This window comes from Poeciliopsis prolifica, unplaced genomic scaffold (assembly GCF_027474105.1).
Source record: "Poeciliopsis prolifica strain line A6 unplaced genomic scaffold, Auburn_PproV2 SCAFFOLD035, whole genome shotgun sequence".
In the NCBI taxonomy this organism is placed as follows: Eukaryota; Metazoa; Chordata; class Actinopteri; order Cyprinodontiformes; family Poeciliidae; genus Poeciliopsis; species Poeciliopsis prolifica.
The window spans coordinates 3,107,611-3,131,852 of NW_026562410.1; the positions used below are offsets into that span (position 1 = coordinate 3,107,611).

The 24,242-nt window shown below is 40.8% G+C and overlaps 1 protein-coding gene across 2 annotated transcripts in view; it reads right to left on the reverse strand.

Annotated features, from left to right (window-relative positions):
* Nucleotides 1-24,242, reverse strand: part of col5a1 (procollagen, type V, alpha 1) — an 89,367-nt gene that overhangs the window by 51,086 nt on the left and 14,039 nt on the right. For both annotated transcript variants that reach the window (XM_055052720.1, XM_055052719.1), the window contains exons 2-4: nucleotides 17,374-17,541; nucleotides 11,635-11,848; nucleotides 10,550-10,712 (exon numbers count right to left, since the gene is read on the reverse strand). In XM_055052720.1, coding sequence (XP_054908695.1) covers nucleotides 10,550-10,712; nucleotides 11,635-11,848; nucleotides 17,374-17,541 — 545 coding nt within the window. The remainder of the gene's footprint in view (nucleotides 1-10,549; nucleotides 10,713-11,634; nucleotides 11,849-17,373; nucleotides 17,542-24,242) is intronic.

Genomic DNA, 24,242 nt, shown 5'->3' on the forward strand with positions numbered 1-24,242 from the left:
TAAATATACAAGGAAACAGTTCTGGAATGTTAGCCATCTGAGCTACGCTAAATGCTAATGTAAGATCCTGAGGGCAGTTGAAAACATCAACTACATTGACATGTTATTCCTTTAGAAATAGAAAATCCCTGTTTCAGAGTGACTGCTTTCTCTTCCACAGCTTCGTGATGTGATTTCTGCTGCTAATGTAAATAATTAATGAGCCGATTCGAAGGCAAGAAAAAAATATATTTTCAGTGCTTTTTTTTTTTTTTTTAGCTTTTCAGTGTATCCAGGCCTGATGGATAAACAGGAGCACCTAAAATCCTAAAAATAAAATAAAAATCATTATGCAGTACATTAAACAATTTTTAAATAAAAATAAAAGTTTTAATCAGACCACATTTATTCAATGGTAAATATATAGCATAGTAAGTCTTTTTTTTTTTTTGCTTTGTTTTTTGTAATTACCAGTCCTCTGACAGCCATAGCAATTCCTATAAAACAAATATAGCTAAAGTCATTTTTCCAAGAGAAAGCAGTGTTTAGACAGTTTTATGACATTCTGTTTCCCTGGGTAAGAACAAGCTACGGTACGGCAGAGGGATAATAAAAAAAAAAAAGTTTAATGAATACAGCTGGGACTGTGACAAACAACGCTGGATGAAGAAGTTTATTTTGCCACAACACAGGGTGAGCAGAATGACAGAGGATTCATAAAAAAATTAAAAAAATGTAGCCGTTAACAAAACAGCAACATGTTTCCACAGCAACCATTTAGTACATATCTTTGCCAGAGGGGGCGTTCATTATGAAGCATGCTGGAGATGATTTGGAGACCCAAAGCACACAGAGTGTGATGTAAAGGTAATTTAAAGAAAGGGAGAAGTAGATGAAATATTGATTATTGAAACTGCCCATTATTTAGTTTTGCAGTAAAAAAAAAAACAGTTTGCAGAACTGATCTGATCTTGGATCAAGCTTTTCATGAAATTAACAATTTTGTTTTTTAATTCTCCACATGCAGATAATTCATTCTTTTTTCTCTCTCTCTCTCTCTCGTTCTGTTTCCGATCACAGAACAACAATTTTTCAAAACCACTAAATCTCAGACGCTGCACTTTTGAGAACAACTTGAGAGTGAAAACTATTGTTAAAGTCCTGATGCACCATGTCAACCACCAAATTCCTGTCTTCATGTCAAAATTCCACCTTTCATCACGCATCAGTCAAACAGCTCCGGTGCCAAGGCTTTATATAAGCTGCAGTTTTGCAGATGCAGCAAAAAGACAGATAACCTCATACTGTACTCCGACTCAGAGCTACAAACCAACCATTCTATGTGTTTTTGTTGCTATTTGGCTGATTAGTTAACTTAGTTCATCAGCCAGTTGGCGGGTAAGTGAAATTTCCTGCTTTTAGATAACATTAGTAATCTTTACGACATCTCATGCAACTTCTCCACATGCGCAAGTCAGGGATTTAGGATGTGTCGTTGCTGATTATCATCGTAAAATATGCCTCAAAAGATGTATTATATAGAAAAACAATTCGCGGAAAAGGAAAAATCTAATGTTTCAATTAAATGTCTAAGAGTGCTCAAATCAGAAAGGAGCAGGAAGCAGAAATCCAGTTGGGAAAACACAGAGGGATATTATTTACTCTGTGGCACATCAGAGTGGTGCTTAAGACAGAATTTTTAGACAATAACAGGTCTTAAGCTTCTTCCTGAGCACCAGTGACACATGATTCTGCTTCTGCACGTCGCTCTCCTATTGTTGGGCTGTGGTGCAAAAGATTATTGCTTCTGGAAAAAGATGACCTTACCTGACATACTTTTGTGTTAAAGAAAAGGAACAACAACAAGAAGAAGAAAAAGAAAAAAAGCTGTGCATTTTAGAGCAGGGAATAAACATAAATGAAGATGAATTGCATCGTCCTTCACTGCTGTTTCTCTCTCTCTCTCTTTTCTTTTTTTCTTTTCCACGTGTGAGGCTTTACGTTTGGCAACAGGCACTTTTTAACTCCTGCTGGACTTTCAGGTTGTGTCCAGATGGGGGCAGGAGAGAACACAAAGCCAAATGTGTTTCTTTCATCTGGACCTGAGGCACAATGTGCAGAGTGGACTGAGTTCACGGTGTTCCCAATTCTGAAAACTAAGAAATTTATTCATGCGCCAGGAAGGAGTACTGCTTTTAAAAACTTCTAAATCATAAATACGAGGGGAAGGTGCTGATTACAAGTGAGAAACGTGCATTGGATGTATTTTCTTCTTCTCCCTGAAGTGACTTGGAAAAAAAACGTATTTTTTATTTGAGGAATTTCTGCTGACTGGATTCACACCTTGCAGATATTTGTACGTTCTTAATCTTGGACCAGCATACCTTAGCAAAAACAACTCACATAACATCAGTGCTCATTATTTCTCTCCGCTCCTGGAATGGCTCAAAATGTCTCTTTCAACTTTTACATCTAATATAAGACCTGGAAAAAAAAAAAAAAAGAAGCTAAAAGTGGAAAAACTCACATTTATTTTTCAGTATTCTCTCCCTGTGCGTTCTCCAGGGGGATTGATGAGTGGGAGAAGGATAAGAGTCTTGGAGAGAGGAGCTTTGAACTACTTTAGCAGCGTATTTCACATACACCCATACGCACACACACACCTGTCACATCTGAGCCTGGAATTGCACGCCACCTGGACATGTTCCCCATCAGCACCCAAGAAACAAACCAACCCAAACAGCATTCGAACATATCGACACCACAAGCGTGCGTTCAAAGGACTTCCAGGCTGAAATCTTCACCAGATTTTCTATCCCCAGTCCAGACTGCAGCAAGAAGTCAGTACCCGGAGTCAGGGCCAAGAGCAACAGGGCTGTCTGCCTGCCACCCTGCGTGTCCACCACCCAGCTCTTTAACCATTCCCTCACCTCGCCACCACTGTCTTCTCCACTCAGACTGCTCCGCTCTATGTCTGGAGTCCCGGCCCCCATAAAAGTCTGCGCTGCGTCAGATTTTGAGCTGCGGGCAACCGCGCTTAAATCTTCTGACACTCTTTGCTTTTTTTGTTTTGTTTTTTTGTCACGAGGAAGGTTTGTGGAAATCGGAGCAAGCTCTCTTCCGCCCGTTAGACGTGGGTTCTAATTGTTTGGTTTGGACATTCATGCAAATCCACACGAGAAGTGCTGAAGGGACACTTTAGCGTTTGCTGACACAGTCTAAAGGAGTAACCAAGAAGGAGAGGAAAGGAGAGGGGTTGAAAAGACAAACATCTGACACGGGTGAAGGAAATTCTGCTAATTATCCGTGCTGGAAATTTCAGTTTTCATGGAACCACTGAAGCACAATCGTATAAAAGCAGTGTTTTCTGTTAGCAAGGCACAGCGAATCCGGACACAGAGCAGAGGTGTGATTAAAACACATACAGTAAAAACCTTGATTACATAAAGTTTAATGAAAGCATCATTACAGCATGATGCTGCCACCACCGTGTTGCTCTTCAGTGATGTGAAATGCTAGTTTTTTGGGGGGATTTCTTTTTACCACACTTAAATGTTTTCCTTATGTCTCAAACTATTTCGTTGCCTGTTGCTTTCTTTGGACATTAAGATGCTGTTTTTTCACCGATGCTGTCTAACAAAAGGCTACATTCAGGGTACATTCAATAACAGAGGCGTACACTATTAACTAATCAGGTGACTTTTAGATTTTATTTAACTGGAGCAGAAAAAATAATACAGCTGTATCAGCAATCACAATGACTATTTATTTAGTAATTTAGGAACTCCTAAAGGCACTGGGATTTAAAAAAAAAAAAAATGGGTATGAGAGTAAAGGGGATGTATGTACGTATATGCCACACTTTTCAGATTTTTAAAGAAGTCAAAATAATTTATGATTTTGCTTCCACTTATACACAAATCTGCGTCGGCCCATCACATACAATCCCACTCAAATACACCAAGGTTTGCGGTTGCGACGTAACCGAATGTGAAAAACCTTCAAAGGACATGGACATCTTTTGCACTCCAGCTTCACATATGCTCCATAGTGTGTCTCACATAGTGCATCATAGGAGTGTAGCATTAACTCTGCTTGAGTCTTTAATTAGTGTTGCCATGATCTGTCATTAGCCAGCCTGGTGTCTGACTGTAAGCAGAAACATTACAGTAAATCTGCATCAAGCTGGGAAGAGCTGCAGTTCTCACATGGAGGCAGAGCGCTTCCCCAATTTATCCCCAAAACTTCACGACACCACGAACTGAACTTCACCAGTGAGAAAACTAGACACTGTGAGCATCCTGTGGCTCGCAATGGATTGATATGATGTGATACTATCACTGTACTGTCTGAGTACTGGGATAAAACGCTGTCACAACTGAATCCAAATCTTCAAACGGATCATCAGAATCAAAACTTCTGAAAAAAATATCAAAAGGCTCATCAAGCCAAGATCTTATGACAAAAATGAACCAGCAGATGGAAAAGACAAGCTGACAACAGACGCATGTTCTTATTTTTTTCTGTTTACAATTCAGTCCTGTGATTCAGTCTTACATAAATGTTTTAATATTTTTAAATGTTCAACCAATTTGCCATATTTTAAGTCTGAATCCTGGTAATTAACTGAATGGCTTTTGGTCTTTCTCATCATAAAAATGCTATGCAGACGCTCTGTCTGCACTGATTAAGAGGGACTTACTTAGGTTTGGTGAATATTTTAGTTTTTATTTTCAGATTGATTCAGACTTTTTTTGTTTGTTTGTTTTTTTGTCTGCTTCAGGAAATCAGTACAGCGCACTGAACATGAATCCCAGGATGGTCAGGTGAGAAACCAAGTATTTAAAAGAGGAAAAAATAAATAATAACGAGACAGTGACAAAGAATGTTCTCTGTTCTAACATGGTAAATTTTATAACCTACAAGTAAATACACTAACCCTATAGAAAGCTGGGGTGGATCATAAATGACACTCACATGTTGAATGGTAGGACTTAATGTTTCAGAAACAATGTTTATCTGTGTGTAGACCAACATAAAACACATTTTCAGACATTCTCACATTTAGAAAAACAAACGAAAACTGCAACTTCACTCTTGTCCTCCAAATAACAATATTTCAGAACAGCAACCCAAAAGCAAAGGAAACCAACGTTGACCAACGTGAAAAATGCTTAGAAATAACTACAAATATGCAAAAAAGAAGAAAAAAAGGTTCCACTAAGCCTTCAAACTGTGAAGATATCCATCTAATGAGATCTGGCATACGCTGTGGGAGGCAAGACCCAATATTCAGAAAGAGCTGTCTTGGTTTAAAATGGAAAGTAACCCGGATGGTCATAATGTTATGCCTTGTATGCATGCAGTGCAAGCATTAAAGTACGTCTGTAACGCAAATAAACAGCCTGCTTTCTTTTAATGAAAGCAGCGACTTAAATATTTTTGCACCAAACCTAGAAATGAACTCTCAGTCAGGGGATGAAATTCCCAGGTCTCTGCAGGAGAAAAGCCATTATGCATGCATTACTCAGTGAGCTAACAGTTACTGAGGCTAAATGACCTCCAGCAGGCTCAGTTCCATATAAATCTGGAGCCTTACTTCAGAAAAAAGTAAAACTGCAAATTACAAAAAAAAAAAAAAAAGAGAAGCCAGTAGAACGCTTAAATTATCTTAGAAAGCCTGACACAAAGAGGTATTAAATAGGAATACCTGAAGCTTATGAAGCGCAAAAACAATGACTGGGGTTATCAGCAGCAGAAGGAAGAAAAGTCCCGAGGTAAAGATGAGGAAACACGATGCGTGGCTCATCTGGCTGAAGCAATATAAAAACTTCTTACGAGCATCAAGCTCATGTGTTGCACATTTTTTACTACTTTTTCCTGGCTCTCGTCACACTGCAAAACCCCACAAGTTGCCTCAACCCAAAGCTTACACACTGGACTTATCCCCAGCTCTTTTAATATTGCTTCATCTGACTCACACACACACACAAAGTCTTTAACCTGCCATCATCTTAACCTCATCGCACATTTCCAGCACATTTCTAAAACACATCACTTATAGATCATGAAACAGTCAGTCGGAAGAGACAAAGGAAACCTCTGGATGATGTCATGTGGAACGCTCGCCGTTCCAAGACTGAAATCAGTGGGGAGAGACCTCCTCATTCTTTCCAAAGTATGACCCAAAGTTTTTGGCTCCTCGAACTGAATCTACTGTTCCAGCTTTGCTTTCATTCCGGAGCACTCTCTCCAGTTTTCTTGACATCCGAAACTTCGAATTAACTAAACGAGTCCGAAGGTCGATTACTGATCAAGCGTCAGTCTTATGGCCCACGGGTTCGCAAAGATCGAGGACGGAGGTCAGACGAGAACTGCAATGTCTGCACAGCTCCGCATCAGCCAGGCTCAGGTTACCCTGACGGTTACCTCCACGTGAGGTCAAGCGGTCCACTTGCGTTCCCCTCGGAGCAAACAGTTTCTCCTCGGAAATCTACTGAGGACCCGGTAATGGGCGTTAAAATGATCCCAGGTTTTCTTAGGCACACACGCTCAGAAATGAGTCAGCAGAGCAATCAGGGGACGCATTTTCTAAATGGACTCTGACTAACACTTTCAAACCAGAACAGCCCACTTTTAGGCCTCAATCTTCACCCCGCGGCTACAAAATACTTCTAAACACTCCACGCTGCACCTTTCATAAAGACAAAAACACCAACTGGCAGTTTTTATAAAGTCTAAATACTTCATTTGCAATGCCCTCCAGCAGTATTAAACCTTTTCACAATTTCCCAGGCTACTACCAATTCATGTTAGTGCCATTTCACGTGACAAGTAAATTACAAAACCGATAGCTGTTCAATGAAGGCCTCAGAGGTTTGCTAGAGAACACTTCAGAGAAACAACATCATGAAGACCAGATGACCCTGACCCAGACAGGTCAGGGATAAAATTGTGAAGAAGTCTAAAGCAGAGTTACAATATGGCGGTTCAGCTACCTGAACTTTGCCTCAAAGTATTTTGGGGTATGATTGTGCCAATTCTGTTCTAGATATGACTGTGTGTTTAGGGTTACATTCTCGTTGGAAGGTCAACTTCTATCCTAGTCTATCCATGCTGAGGAAACTCATCACCACACCATGATTGTGCCACTACCTTGTATCACTATACGGATTGTGTGTTCACTCATAAGTTTCACCATCATATGCGGCCTTTTATACAGGAATCAAAAAGTTATTCCTACATGTTGTGTCCAGCCAAACAGCAAATCTCACTTTTGTGAAAAGGTTCGAATTTGGATCGATAAGATTCTCCCACCTGAGCCGTTGTGCTCTGCTGCTCCTCCCAAGCTGCCATCACGTCTGTCCCATAAAATGCCGGCAAAACACATCCGAGTTTTCGGTTGCAGTGTGAAATAACAGCCTGCTCCCGTAAACACTTTAACACGGATTTAATCATCATCCACTGGCACTGTCACAAGCGCAGCATTCTTATGTAAGATGCTGAAAAAAGAGAGAGAACATACAGTGCTTGCAGCGGATAGACTGTCTTTCTGTTGCCACAATAACCTTGTTAGAGACCAAACCACAAACCACCTCAGTGTAAAAGTGCTACTTATCCCCTGACTGCTGTATATCAGAAAAAAGCACAGGCTGCAGTAAAAACCTAGACAAGCAGTTAAATCATGCCGTTCACTGTAACTCAACGGTGTGACGGAGAAGACTTTATCTCCTCTCCCCTCTTTCATTTTTATGGTTGACACAGTATTTAAAAGAGAGCAAAATTTTTTTATTTTTTTTATCTGAGGAAACCAACGTTTAATTTGATTTATACTATAAAATCAAAACCATTTGTATGTCACAAGTTTTGTACTCTGCCAATAGTCAACATGGTATCTAACTAAACTGCACAAAGGGAATTGGAGTAATGGGGGGAAAGGCAGAGCAGCCTGAGGACAATTTGGAAACTATGTGGCATATTTTCCAGTTTCTAAATGCACTGGAGCCTGTCCTGTCTCCCGACTGGCAGACGCACAGCAGGAGTCCTTTAAACATCTCTCCCAAACTATCTGCCGGCTCCCACAGTCACTGCTGAGCTGTTACTGCAGCGCTGGCTGATGGCTGGCTGAGATTACGCTCTGTTTCTGTGCAACTTTAACAAAGCAAATTTTAATAAAACGACAAAAAAAATGAAAAGTGCAGGATAATTGCTACTGAATAATAGTACTGAATAGCCAACTCAAGCACACAGATATTATATCTGAACTGAGGCCTCATTAGTACTAAAAGTACCTAAAGTACAAAAGGTATTTGTGTAATGCAATGATTGTGCTTCGTGTTTTACTCAGAGTCTATATTGTTCCATGGAAATAATTAGCAAACTATGTTTATCAAACATCATAAAGACGAATCAAGGTTTGAGAGAAAGTTGTGGAGAACTTTAAAGCATGATTAGATAGTGAGATTATCTCCAAAACATCAAGCATTTTGATGGTTTATCCAATATTTTAAAAATGTATGTATGGCACATGACTGTCCACATATCTGAAAACAATGGACAAGGAAACCATTAGTCAAAATGCCCATGGTAACTCCGGAAGAGCTCCACCTCATGTGGAGGACTCCATTCCACAATTCTGTCCCATGTGGAAGAGAGGAAACAACGAACCGCTATTGAAAAAAAGAAGTAAAAAAACTTTTCCGGTCACAGACCAAAATGTCACTTTTCGACTGAACTGAGAAACACTGCTGGTATCAGGAAACGACACCATCCCCACAGTGAGACATGCTTGTGACAGCCTCATGCAGGCAGAATGCTTTTCTCTAGCAGAGGCAGGGAAGCTAGTGACAAGATAAAAAAAAATTACCATTTTGGTAGGGTAGCACTCACACCATTAATGGAGTTAATGAAGTTAATAGAAATATGGATGGAGCTAAATAAAACACAGTCCTGCAAGAAAACATGCGATGCCTCACTTCCACTGAGCAGTACGGTTCGTTCTGGTGATGTTCGGTACTCTATTTTAAGGCCTCGTGTATCAGGAAAGCGTTTCCACTGGCAGTCGGATCCCCAAACCCAAACGCCTAATGTAATGTCCTGCTAATGTGACAATGAACGTGTTTTGAGCAGTGATGTTTTTTCCTGTCCCTCAAATCAATTGACAGTGTTGCGTCTTTCACTGGATCTACAACAGCAGAAGGCCCAGAAATGGTGCGATGCAGGTCAGTTGTGTGGGCTGCTTTTACAGTGGAAAAAGACAATGAGGAGAAAAGCTTGACACTGAGGCGATGTTTCACCTTCTGGCAGGATAATGGCCTAAAACATACAACCAGAGAAACAATGGAATGGCTTTGGTCAAAGCACAGAGGGTTCGAATGATCTAGTTAAAGTATGTGTGAGAAAACCTAACGTTGGACTCTAATAGACACTCTCTGTCGGCTCCACGTTGGACTGAAATTTCATGGTAGAGCGTTGAATAACAGAAAAGACATATTGACTCTGGTTTTACATCCCACTATGTATCAGTGCCGCCCATAGACTGGTGGAAGAACTCTCGGGACTCTAGAGGGAGGTGATGTCATATTTCTGCCTCTCGCTGAGCAGCAGTGAGGTTAAAGGTCAGCTGGCTCAGCATCAGCCACATCAATCTGTTTCTGTTGGTAATTATTATCGAGGGCCTGAACTTCATGGACTAATCCCCCTTTAAACAAACGCAACTCTGAAGGGACAAAGACAACACTTGTACTCGCTGGATTTTCTCTGCGCGAGTCCGTCCCTCACAGAGGTCACACACAAGTACCCAGCACAAAAGCTGGCTGCAGAAAACATCCGTAGTATTCACGTAATGTTACATCAGTGTAACATAATCGCCAAAAGATTTCCTGTCCACCAGTCAGGATGCAATAAATCCGACAATATTTTGTTCATTGACTCTATGCGGACAAAAGGAGCTTTAAAGAATCAGAAGAGTGTTTCTGCATGTTAAAAAACTCTGACAGAAATGCTGCAGCTTGTGAAGAAGGGAAAGCTAACAGAGTGTGAGCATCCAATCAGCAGACACACACAGCACATTTGGAAACGGAGCAGAATTACGGGAATCAGAGCTCATTTGTGGACAGTGTGGAACATCGGGCAACCTAAAATTAAGTGTGATTTGTGATTTTGGGTGCCTGAGTATGAGTAGGTGGCAAAGGCCGGTGGAGTCCTGCGGGCCAAATCTGCACATCTTCAAGAGGATGCGGCCGCCGCCACAATCCCTTATTTTATGCTGCATGTAAAGAGGGATGGGCACTGTGGTCGACCACTGCTCAGACCACAGCCGCAAATGTCTATATGGACGTTAAAATGGAGATTATGCCTTGCTTTTATCTGATTTACTAAAAGACGTCAAATCAAAGCACAACTAAAGTTTTCGTGACCTACATAAAGAACACTCCACTTATAGCCGCGCTTCACCAAACAATACAGCCATTCATGCCCTTACACATTTTCTGTGTTTTTTTCCTGGCCTCAAATTTATAAATACATTCACCATATAGAGTGGGGAAATAAGAGACAGCGTATGGCCTACCTCGAAGACTTCTTCATCAAGTATTCTAGTTCCAAACACTATAATTCCTTTGGTATCAATGATGGGGTTGGGGCTTCGAAGCAGCTTCTGGTTGATCTTCTTTTTACAGTCCAGAATGAGGGTGATGGTCTGTTGGTGCACGCTGATGGCCACTCGATGCCACCTGGCAACAAGAGGCGGTGTTAGTTCACACACTTGCAGGATAACGTGAAACCAAGCGGCGATGGCCCTGAGAGGCCTGCACTGCGTTGAAATTCAAAGGTACGAGTCATTACGATACATAAAATAAATTTAAAAATCTGACAGATACAGAAAATAAAAATAAAAGGCCACCATATCAACAGATTACATACAAATTAAGTCAAGAAATGAGAGAGGGTCCAGTCCAATACTAGTATCACAACAGGAAACGACTAAATCCATCAGATTACCTGGTGTGACCAGCATATATTTTCACTGCTGGACACAAAAATCTTAAGACTCCATGAATAATTTGGGACCTTTCAAAGTAGAAAGGCTTAATAATAAGCTGAAGTTGGTGAGGCTAACTAGGCTAAAGATGCTCAACACCAACAGAACCTGTTGAAAGAGGTTTTAAAAACGTTTTTCAACAAACACAAGAGTTATTTCCCTTCAGCTCATGAATAATTAATGTCTAAAAGGCTTTTTTGTGAGCGGCGATAGCAGGTAGACTCATTAAACTGCACTTAGTAACGCTAACTGGGCTAACAATGCTTAAAATAAATAAATAAATAAATATTGAAACCGGCCTGAAAAAAATCTTTTTGACAAACAGCCGTTATTTCACCTCAACCCGTGAATAACTGTCTGAAATACTTTGTAAGTTACACAGAAACATGGATGCATGTCACTTTACCAACATTTCATATTCCACAAAGTTCAGCCTGGAAAAATTTTTTTTTAAAAAGTATATACACATGAAAGTGTCATTCTGATGCTTTGGTATGCTATTATCAATGTTGTGAATACAAATGGCTTGAGTAAAAGCAGCAGGAAATCACCTCTAATAAAAGATAACCCCACATTTGTTGGGGGCTAAAGGAGCGACAGACTGATGCACCTACTTTCCGTCAGCCAGGTTGACTCCTCTGAAGAGCGGGTAGTCCTCCGGGCTCGGTTTGCCTGTTTGGTCCTCGTAGAGGAATACGGGGGATCGGCCCACTTCCAGTCCGAGCTGCTGGATGCCCTGCTCGTTGTACACGGACAGCAGGAAGGACTGGCTGCCCTTCTTGGGTTTTACCGTCGCCAAGATGGAGAAATCCTCCGGGAAGGCATCACCTGACAGGCGAGTTGGACACAAACAGAGACGAGTCAGAGAGTCACCAGCAGCAGGGAGAAGCAAGCGCTGCACCTTCTGGCCTGAAAAGTCATCGGGGTGTTAAAGTCAGGAGACAGATTTATTGTCGTGAGGACAAATAATGTTGCAGCACTTCCTATTGGTATGCGATCGCATGGAAAACTTAAGACGGGACTGGAGAAACTGAGAAACTATGAAGGTGGGGTTTGCACAGCAGAAGGAAACAAGTGCGATGTGAAGAGGGCCAAGAATGCAACCGGATAGAATTCATCTGAGAGAGGTGGCTGGCAGGACAGAGTCTGTTCAGAGAGGGTTAGAAAGAGAAATACAAAGTGGATCACTTCCAGAGCAGCGTTAATGACGAAAACATCTGGTCCTGAGAGGCTTTGTCGAGCCATTATTCTCTCAAACTCCTCCTCCCCAATTTTTTTCCTCCCGTCCCCAAGCCGATGCATCCAACAGACACGGAGACCCCAAATTATTGCAGGAGAGATTTTTAACGACACATTTATTTGGAAATGGAAATACCAACAGCCTATTGGTATGTGACCGCATGAAAGATATGAAAGCGATCCGTTTAGGCTCCGTCTGCTTAGCTCCACTGTGGAGGCTCAAATATTTCCGCAATTCTCCCAAAGTATGGGGCCCACATCTGCCAGACAAATTCCCTCCTAGTAGGGTGCATTCAGGACCTCATGATAAAACCATTCAGAAGACAGAACTGCTTCAGCTATGTGGCTTTGTGCTGGAAGACTTCTGATCTCTTAGCTTGGAAAAACAATTACAGTGAAGTGTTGACATGGCCGATTCCCAATTGCCATCAAGTTAAAGACGGCAACTGGGTTGTTTGAGACTCTTATTTTGAAGTAGGAAAGGAAGCAGCTCATGAGTTTGTGTGCTGACATATTAGAAAGAAAGAATAGTTCACTACTAAAGAATTGGATGCATAGTTTTTAAGAAGCTGGTTGGGTTCTGTAAAAAACTTAACTAACCAACGAAGAGTGAGTAACTAATTAAGTTAAAGCACTATTTTCCTGCTTTTTAACAAGTCTAAACATTTTTGATCCTCTGAACTTAGACTGATTAAGCCTGAGCCGAATCTGTAAAACACATTTTAAGGCTTATAAAAACCTTCACTATAATTGTAAAAACACAAGTGAGGATTATTTTGGCATTCGAATAGCCTTGGAATTACTCAAGCATAAAAAAAACACCAGATAAATTGACCAATTAAACCATGACTCGATTGTTCACTGATGACTGAATACTTTTGAGTTCTGAGAGCTGAATTGTTGAAAACCCAAAAAATTGTGGATTTTTAGCGACAATCTAGTACTGTGCATTGGCTGTGCTGGATTGCTACCAATTCCAGATGTTTATTCTATAAAAAATAAAAAAAAAAGATTAAAGTGATAACTGTTATGTTTAACATAAGCAAAGAGGGCACTCAATCTCCACTAGCAATGTTGAGGTTTCCAGGCAAGCAGAACAGAGAGGCTGGGTTTAGGGGAAAGATGTTATTGTATCACCATCAAAGACTCTTATAAAGCCATCAGTTACAGGCTGGGGACAGGCTTGGAAAATGTTAAAGTGATAGTTATGTACAGTGGAAGAAAAGGTGCCACAGGAAGAGCCGGGTGTGGAAACCCCAGCTTAGGCTGAGAAAGAGAAGAAAAGCTCAGACAGACAAATTTATAACTGTCATCCTTCTTGCTTCGTTCCTTATCTCTATCATCTCCCTCTTTTTGTCAGCAGCTGGATGTCTGTCTGCCTTTCTGCCTTCCTGCCTCTTTCCCATCGTCTCTGTATTAACGCTAAGCATCAGATCGCATCATGAGGACACCACATGCCTTGGCAGCGTCCTCGCTCAGGAATTCTGCTCGGAGTCATATGAGAAACGCTGCTATAATTGACAGACGTTTCGCCGCGATGAGAAAGACTGGGCTTTAAAAGAGGAAGACGAGGATGAGACAAAAAGATCTCAAACAGCTAACTTCAGGGACGCGAAAAGAAAGGCTTAGCTCAGCAGGTAGTGTTTGGTTAAAAGCTGCAGCGCTTCTCCCACAATTGCTGCTCTGCACTGCCAGTCAGCTGGCTTGAAGATGGTCTGTCTCAAAGTGACAGGGATCACCTGTTCGGTTGTTTAGATTTAAGATTTTCGTTTGGGAACCTCGTTTTTTTTATTTTTAAGATGATGCTTTTTTTAAACCGTGGGTTTTAAAGACCAGGGTTTGAAAAAAAGAGAAGAAAAGTGAATTGAAACAGAAATCAAACTTGAGCCCATGTGAAAATTGAGAGTGTTTTGTATTAATGCCTCATCCTGTAATTTCACTAAGCACCCGATGCCCCAAAACAACCTCCAACGGGATCGAGACAGTCGAGACGCACAGAAAACTAAAACTGCAAAATAAAAGAAGCACTGTCCCGATACGAAACTTGTTACCAGACACAGATGGAAAAATATTTTTAAAAGCTGTTTTTTTTTTTTATCTTTCTGGAAATTGACTATTTAAGCTACTGCATTGGCGATTGCTCCCTTCTCATTTCATGTGTGTGTTTTATGTGTCCTCAGCGTATGCTGACATGCAGTAGTGTGGTGCCAGACGTCCACAGAGTTTACACTGGCACCACCACCACCCGATCCAGGCCAGAAAAAGATTAGGAAAAGGCAGAAACCCGGGAAGAGGCGCTCACACGGGAGCAATTTGATATTTTCTCTGCGATGGAATAACCAAATGAGTTTTTCTTGCTAAAACTGAGCACAATATCTTGGACTTAATGCAGCTAGAATTTCTCCTGGTGGGTCTCGTTAAGAGGTGTACCATCAACCCGTGTGTACAAAGGCAGGTGAATGACGTAGACCTGCATCCTGCAATTTGATTATTCGGTCTCTCTTGTGAACGAGATCAGTTTTTTTGTAAGACACATGAGCACGCTATGCAGAGACCTCGAATTGGAAGCACTCTGAGAGAAAACACCTACTCATCTAATTTTGCCCAAAGTGATAATTGAATCAGTTAAAACAACCTGAGCCAAAGTTTATCTTCACAGCATGCAGAGTGAGGAGGAGGAGTAAGGTCAACAAAACTTAAATCACACTGTTAGAGAACTGCAGCAAAAAGAAGCACCTGGGGATCCTCAGAGTTTTATGCACGTCGTTTTTAAGCCGTGCCAACAATTGTATAATTATCTAACATTTAGTGCAGCTGTCAATAAGCTGTTTTTAATTGATCTGGTTATGAGCTGTAGTCTTACAATTTACTATTTTGTGTCAAAATATCAATTTAACGGATACCAGCAAAACCACGTCAAGATTCCTATTCAGTAGGTGACTCAATCCAACTGTTTTCAGTCCTAATTTATGATTTATGGGACTATCTTTCAAAATAGTTCAGACCAAATCTGAACCTGCTAAATTACCCTTCATTTATTCTAAGAAAAGGCAAAAGCAGCTGTTCGTTGGCTGCCATCCATTCTCTCCAGGCGGTTCCTCTTTTTCTTTTTTCTTTTTTTGCCACTTATGATTGAAGTAATAAAGGTAAGAAAGGTCTCCAGTGTTTTAAAAGCCTCGGTGGTTTTAGATGATTCATCTCTTCCACATGTTTGCCTAATGATTGCATGTCTGCACTTGCTCTTTTCCAACACATCATCGCAGTCTGTCTGTGGTTACTGGGTCACGGTTTGGTGTGTTCCCAATCAAAGCCGGTTTTTATTTTATCGTCCCAACAAAAGCAGGATGTTTGCATGTCTTCATTTTGTTGTTGTTGTTGTTGTTTTTGTTTTTTTTTCTTTTTTGCCGTAATTTTATCTGTAACCTCCAGAGTGAGAGGATATTATGCAGATTATTAAAGCAAACAGTTCTCTGAGCCAGAGTAATAACTAGCAAAGGAGGGGAGGGGGTGTGGAATAATGGATAAAATGATGTCAGAAGTTTAGGTGCCTTCTGGAATATATTAGCAAACATTCTCGTAAGAAAGAGGCGAGACAGGGGTCACATCACAAACACAGACATTAGATTTTAAATCCTGCAAGACGCAGACAGCGAGTTAGTCTGTTTGCACCTGAAGACTATGAGGTGCCTGGTTAAAACCCCTCTCCACATGGTTTGTTTCATGTGGATTGTTATTTTGGATCTTCCAAAGCGGCACATGCGTAATTACAGCAATGTGTGTCTAAACAAAGACCCATAAGGGGCTCCACTGTCATGGAGCATCAAAGTGAAAAGGCATTTGTTTGATTGGAGAGCATGTAAAGGCACGCATGCCGCAGAAGCCTCGTGGCTCAACGTTAAGCCCGAAGAAAGAGTCGCTCTCAAATCAAAGGGCCAGTTTAGCGTCTGACAGAGCCGCTGGAAGACCGGGGACGTCTTCCAGCAGTCCGAGCTTTTATCGGAGCTAGGCTCAGCCTAACCGCAGCGGCTTCTCAGAGTTCAGCAAAGTCTTGCTAGATGGAAATGAGATAAAAACAGAAGAGGTGGGGGGGAGGCGGGGGAACCAAAACAAAAAAACACCATGAGGCAGAAGGAGTCCTGGAGAAATGATAGGGAGGAGAAATTATGATGCTTGAGGGGGTAAAAGACAGGCGAGGGGAAAAGGGAGGAGAGAAAGGAAAGTAAGTCTGCAGAACGCCCCACAGCAGCCAGCGCTGAGCCACGTCAGCACGGCAGAACAAGGCAAAAGTGGAACCCCCACTACCCTCAACCGCCCACCCATTTCCCTCTCCTCTCTCTCTCCCCTGCTTTCACTGCTTTCCCACTGTCAGGACTCCTCCTACAACATGGAATATTGAAGGAGTGCATCCAATCCATCTGCTGTCGGATTTCTAGGGAAAAGAAATCATTACCTTCCAATAAAAAGGCAGCAGGATCTACAATCAAATGCAGGATTTAAGTGAGATTGTTATATAAACAGTGGAGAGTGATACATGTTTTCAGAAAGGTTTTGGTCTAAAGTAAACTGAAGTGGCTTCCAAAAGTTTCTAGCTTGACCCTGATCAGTGATGGGATTCATACTGACTGACCAGGATATGTTGGCTCTTTTAGACATTTGATCACTGAGGGAAGGATCCACTGAGTCTACAGATAACACACTTACTGTATGGCAAACTAATATAAGACGTTACAACCAGTTCAATATGTCAGCTCTGAAATCATCGTGTTTCTATTTTTACAATTACAGTGAAATCCAGATTAACTGCAGTGCTGTGTAACACCGATCACTCTCTTTTTAAATAAAATGAGGTGACTCTGCCCTCATTTGTTCTCAATATAAATAATTATATAATTATCCTTCTCAACATAGAGGTGCCTTACGACTCTTGTGTCAGCACAACAAATGAAAGAATTGCTTAAAAATCAGCAGAACCAAAAATAAACAAACTTAAGTGAGCTATAATCTGTTTTTGCAACGGAACACAAGTGCTGTAAATATTATTATTATTGCCTACAAACATTTGACCAAAATGGCTACTTGAGCTGTGTGCGCTGTGCTTTGACTGGGCCACTCACCTGGGTAAAGCTGTTTGGTGGGGGCACTGAGCTGGGCATCTTTGGATACTTTGTACGCCACATCGGGTCCTTGTGTCGACCTCCGATGTGAGCAGAAACCCGTTGTTTTTGTAACACCCTCAGGTAAATTGTGAAAATCTAAAATCTTCAAGAGGTCTGCTGGTTCCGCTGCGAAGAAGAAAACAGACACACAAAAAAGATGTTAAGGGTTTATCATGCAGTATTTCCCACATTACATACTCAAAAACTTACTGTAGTTTTATGGGACCTGAAAAGAATTTTAGGAAACTTAATACCTTTTTTTGATTAAATATGTTCAAACTTTTTGCATTTTCCATCTTTTGTTGCAAGCATAGCTTACGACACCAAAAGAAAAATGTATTTAGAAAACAATTTCATTCAATAATTGACTACATAACTCTTTCTTATTAAATAATTTTTCTACAAAAAGTATATTAAATGAATTGGAAGCAGATACAGGGGGGAAGGTAGCTAGCTGCTCGGTTTGCGTGTACTTTTGGGCTGACACCAGAGTCAATGTGTTCCAAAAATACCTGCATCTAAACTAAAGTTAAATTATATGTATTTCTTTCACCATTCTTTATTTCCAGCATCCTGCTGACTCAGACAAGAGTTGGTTGCTCAGGAGAACAATTCACATTTGGGAAAATTTATGCTTTCCCACTTAGGCACAAAACAGAGATGTGCCCATTTATAGATTCCAAAGATCATGGACCGAAGCCACACAGAAAAACCCACGCTTCCAACCATTTCACTTGCAAAGTCCACCGCTCGCCTCTCTCTGACCACAACCGTGCAATTAGCACACTCTCGAGCCGGCCGCCTTGGCTGTGACCGAGCTACCGCAGGAGTTCGCTGGGTCAGAACAATGTGACATGGAGATTGACCCTGCACCGCAACCGTCATGTGCCAAAACCGCCCAGGACAAACAGCTGTTCATGCAGCCAGAAGCAACACGATGACATACACCAGTAGCACGTTTTCCTTTCGTAAGCAGAGATATGTGCAGGGTCGGACACTTGGTCATCTGAAGGAACTTGGACAAACCTCATATTTAAGAAACATCTTTAAAAGAAGACAAGTGGAGATTTCTGATATCTCGTGCCACAAATTAAAACTTAAAAGCGAAAAGAATATTAACTTTAGAAAGTGCCCGCAACATGATGTTTTGAGACTAAGATGGATGTTTTTCCACCTTTAACGTTACACTCATCCTGCAAATTTCCAGCGAAGCGTGCCCATCAACATTCCACATTACGAATTGATAATATTTGTTGATGCTAATCAAAATGTCTCCAAATATATCAAGTTAAGGTCTCCACACCTTAACGCATCATTTTGACTGGAAACAAGAGTTACGACATTTGTTTAATTTTCAGTTGGTGCAATTCACTTTCACACTGCACTACATCAAACAAACCGAACCCCTAAAAAAACCCGTCCCCATCTCGCCTGTGGTGGCACTGCACCAAGAACTACTGAAGGAAACAGCACAAAAACCTCTGAAGAAGACAAGAGCACAACTTTCTTCTTCAAGAAATGTTGACAAAAATGAAGTGGCATCACATTAGACCAGCTGTAGGATTTTCACTTTCATTTTTCCTACCAGCTCTGGACTCTTCTCTTTTCTTTTGGCTGTATTTACCCAGAATGCCCTGCACAACAGTCTGCTTCCTGCTTTTGGAGTTTGACTGCGCATTCACACCTCCGTAAACGAATTAAACGTTACAGGAAAACAAACTAGAGTTGGATTAAAGCAGACTAAACAGGGCTGGTGTGAACACACCCTAACAACATCTTCTGTCCTCTGCCCCCTTCAAATCAAATATATCTTCTGTCAGATTTAGATTTGGACTTCGGCTCAAATTTTTTGGCAAAAGTTGACAAAAGCCCCAGTTCCATCAGAAGAAAAATAAACCCACTGCATAATATTGCCACTACCATGTTTCACAGTGGACATGGGGTTCTTCTGGATGTTCCTTTTGGAATTAAATATTTCTGTTTTGTGATGTTACTTCTTACTTTAAGTAGAGCAGGAATACAGCCAGGACTTTTTGGAAACTGCTGTAGCTCCTTCAGTGTTACTCCACTCCTCTTAAAAGTCTTCATGACTAATTCCCATCTTGTGTTTATGTCTATTTTTCGTTCAAAAAAATATAATAAAATCTATGATGTTAGATATAAAATCAAGAATGCTGTAATTATGCCGTAAAGTTCCCATAAAATATTAGTTTGGAAATAGGTTTCCCTGCAGCCATGTTATCGCAGTGTCTTATTTTGTATATGTACACTTTCTCAAATGCGACATCTTAGCCGACCGTATCTACAAGGTGATACTGCAAAAAGCACAAACTGTTCAAAAAGTCAACTTGAAACAGAAACAACCACTTAAAATTAAATAGGCCATTAAAAACGTCAAATGATGAATGAGCACATTTCGGCTGAGCTTCAAAGCCGCCCGCGGAGACCTGTAACAACCCCCAGCTGGATGTGGTTATGAGTGACTAACATGCAGCAGAAATCAATTAAAAAAAACATCCTCAAACAGAGGTTTCCATTGAAAAACAGTGAAGCTGCACATGTTTTCCTACTGCTGTGTGGTGGTGTAAATAAACTTCTTTACGCACCTCCCGAAGACTTTTCACATTCTCTACTCTGTGAAACCAAAAGCTCAATGAGGAGTTGTATGCACATCTTTCCAAAAAAAAAAAAAAAAAACAAAACCAGCTAAACTGAAAAATCAAGGAAGTTGTTTTTGGTGGGAACAGAAATGTAGAATGAAAAAAATTTGATCTGAACTTAATAGGTGTTTTTCTAAATCAGAACCCAGCAATGCTTTGGAGGTAATAATAGGCACAGGAACAGGCATTTGTGATGGCAACTCACCTAATCAAATGAAGCACCCCACCCTCCAATTTAAAAGCTCACCCACCTCTCTGCCTCGATGCTGCACAAGGTACCAATAACCGCACTCCTGTCTGGGAATCCGACACAGCGACACGGCTTTTGAGTGGAAGAATGGTCTGAACAGAGAGACCAATTTATCTGTCGTCAGCTCTCAATGAACAGAGGGATAGAAAACCATCCAGCAGCTGCAAAATGTCCATCATCCACCATGAAAGGGGGGCTTGATTAAGCGAGGCTCACTCTCAGACCTCCGGAGCGCAGTAATAAAGGTGCATGTTACACTGTTATCTGATGGGAAACATCCCCTCATCCATCCATCATTATTCGGTTTGTCCACATGGCCACTGTTTCTGTTTAGAGGCTTATTCACGTTACTCGGATCCAGACGCATCATGTAGCATTTCTGCGAAGTTCTGAGCATTTGAGGTTCCACAATCCAGCAGGGACAAATGCAGAAAAAAACATCTCCATCACCTGCATAAAGATGCTACATTTCAAGAAAGATGCGGACACACACAACTATAAGGCTAACATAGTCAATAATAGGTAGTCATCACACAAAATCCTGCAAAAATAAACAGGGGTGGGCAATGTGGAGTTAAATTTTTTTCACAATATTCTGTGGCCTGATTGTGATAACGATAAAAGTGATCATGGAAAAAAAAAAGATTTAAAAAAAATGTATCTAATGTCAGGGCAATCAAATACTGTTCCTGAAAGACATACCCATTTGAAATAGCCTTCATTGGCTCACCTCTCATGTAAAGACTTGTGATTTCTATCACCAGACTGAACACAGTAGCTGTATTAGCCATATTCTCAATTTATTGATATTTATAAATGTTCTCATGGAATAAGCGGTGGTTAAAAAAAACAAAACAAAAAAAAAAAAACAATAATGAGAACAAAATTTGTGTAGAGTCAAATTAGACCCTGATCTATCTACATTGGAGACTCTTATTTTGAAGTGAGAAAGGAAGTGGCTCTAGAGTTGCTTTGTTGTACTAATGGATAACCAAGAAGGATTAAACACTGAGAACACTGCGATATGTTAGCCGTTAATGATGCTGAAGTTAGCGCCTGCGTTAGGGCTTCCTGTCAGCGCTGCACTAAATTACTATCTCAAAAACAGTCTGCGGTTATGGATCATTTATGAAACAAAATCACTTTAACACATTTTTTGGCCACCTTGGAACAAGATAAGCATGAAATATAAGTGAAAATAAAAACATTGGGATTACTTAGTTGCTAAAACAGATGGATAAAGATGTATATGACTCTAGGGAACCTGATCTTCTAGGGCATAATAATATTAGTTAACCATGTAACTGTGATATTGTTGAATATTGCAAAGGTGATACATCATTCTTCTTTTACCCATTATCATGATAACCCTAAAACTTTCCTCAAACTTTATTATCTAAGGCCACTAATATCTCCATCATGTGTGGCCTTAAAGAGAGACTGAAACTCCATCTAACTGGCCAAATATTTTATTAACATCTGACGCAGAATCATAATTTCTTGCATTTATTTTGTGAGCTAAATGTATGACATTCCAGTTGGTTCACAGCCAACAGAATAACTTTATTATAATATTATGACAATACAGTTGTGAGCGCTGGACTGTGATTTAAGTTTGATTTTTATTTCAGCTTGGCTACACACGTTTTATAGGAACCAAATGCCTGCAGCTCTAAAACAGGAACTAAAACCTTTTCGATCAGATTCAGTGTCTTCTCTCCATAAACGTCAGAGCAGTCTGCTTCGACCCAACAGGATTCCTCTGTAACCGGCCAACAGCCAGCAGAACTGTATCCCACTTCAAACAGATCAACCAATGACTTGTAGTGATACAGAGGTCCCTACAAGGCCTGGACAGAGCTGGCTTATGCTAAACACAGTGACCACGGTGGCTCTAAATTATGGAGCTTAATGGCGGTCAGATTAAAGACAAAATACAGAATTCCTCTCCGTAGTCATAACCATTCGGTCAAAGGCTCCATTTCCATTCAATACTCACACGTCGTCTCTGTTACCAACACTGTCCCCATCTCCTTATTTGGATGCAGACTTGCATTTGGCTGCATTTTCAGGCCTCTCCACCGAGAGGTTGAAAGCCTTCTCTTCATCTCTAATTTACAAGAGTGTCATGACCTTCCATGTAAATAAACTACACCGTCATATATCTGGAAAATGCTCTTCTAATGTGACAGTCGTCTGCATTTGAACAAAACCGATCAAGCATGAACCAGCGGCAGCCAAGATTATCCACAGCCACCTGTAGGTTATAACAGAACGCCAATACTGATACCTCACTTGGTAACTGAATACAGTTTATTTGGACTGCAGTCACAGTTCAAGCAAAACAGCAGTAAAAGGAGCTTTATAACATGGCTAAATTTACTGTTAGCTGACAACTGAGTCTGACTGTTTTGGGTTGAAAACTCAAAAATCCAATCTTCTTCCGATCAGTGAATACTCCGTACATGTGCGAAACCGCGTTGTGCTGACAATGCTCTTCAGTGATGACATATGTCTGTGGTGCATTCAGGCTGCAAGGCAGCAAATGAGAGCAAGACTTAAAATCTGAGTATGTCACAGTAAAGTAGTTTTATTTACTTGTTCAAAATTGGCAGTTTTGGAGCTCCACAGAGTAAAGGTAAGGATTATCAAGGGCATACACCATCAACAGTGATAAATGTTCATTTATGACATGCTGCAGACATTTTGAAATGTAATTACTTGTCATGGTGGCAGCTTGAGATTCCCTTTGCTCCAGAGGGCAGGCAGGCTACGAAGATATTTTTGAATCCTGTTATGAAGTCTTCAATAGTCCACTTTGAAGACAGAAAGAAAGCTGACCACATAAATCAGTTTTCCAAAATAAAAAACAAAAAAAAGAAGCAGATCAGAAATCATTAACAAAATTCTGATCCTTCCATCTCTATTTATGACCTCAGGTTAATTATTGAGAAGTTGAGAAGAAAAAACGCAAGATGTTTGTGGTGAGAATCAAGCACAGCCCACGTCTCGAAAATGATAAATTTATTTGAATGAAATACAAGAGAGAGAGCCTGAACAGCAGGAGTTTTCAGAGGCCATTTGGAGGGTCGAGTTTTGCATCACTCCCCCTCCCCAACCTGTTGCTGCTCTCTGCAGGTCATGTTTCTCCTATGCTTTTCCATTTGGGCCTTTGAAAATATTTCTGCTTTATGGCATTTGAAACTGAAAAAAGCACCAGCCATCACTTTTCTCATTGCAGTGCCATTTTAAAAGTACATTTTTAACAGTCTTTCTAGGGATTGGTAAATGTGTTTTACTCGTCAGCAAAACCCTTAATTGTGCAACTTTAGTTAGTTTACAATGAAAGGCTAAGAAAAGACAGCACTGCTCTTGTCCGCAGGCCAAGTGGAAATAAAACTTCCCAAAAACTGCGGCGAGAGTCAGAAGATGTCTACTTTTTTTCTCCACCAAGAAATGGTTCGAAGAGAGAGAAAAAATATCTATCTAAAACCATTTTCAGAAATGTGAAAAAGCAAACATTATCACCTCAACTCCCTTCCCCGATTTACACTTTCTCAGAGACTCCTTCATCCGTAGATTTCGGTCACCAGGCGGTCGACCTGGCAGCGGAAGCATTCCTGACCGCGTTCCAAACCGCAGGTATGGCGCTCAATCCCACCTTGTTAAACTGAGATGTTTACCAACTTAATGCACCAGGTCCCTTGGGGAACCAACACCTCTGGAAGTGGATGCTAAAAATACTTTTTCACCCCAACCACAGACCCTCATATCCAAGACGCAGGTTCACCTCAAGTACACAGAGTGTTTATACGACGATGCCTTGTGTACATTCGCTCTTTGCCAGTCTGCCACATATGTGACGCTACTTTCACACAAAAATACAATGAAAAAAAAACGGTGAACTGTGGGTCACA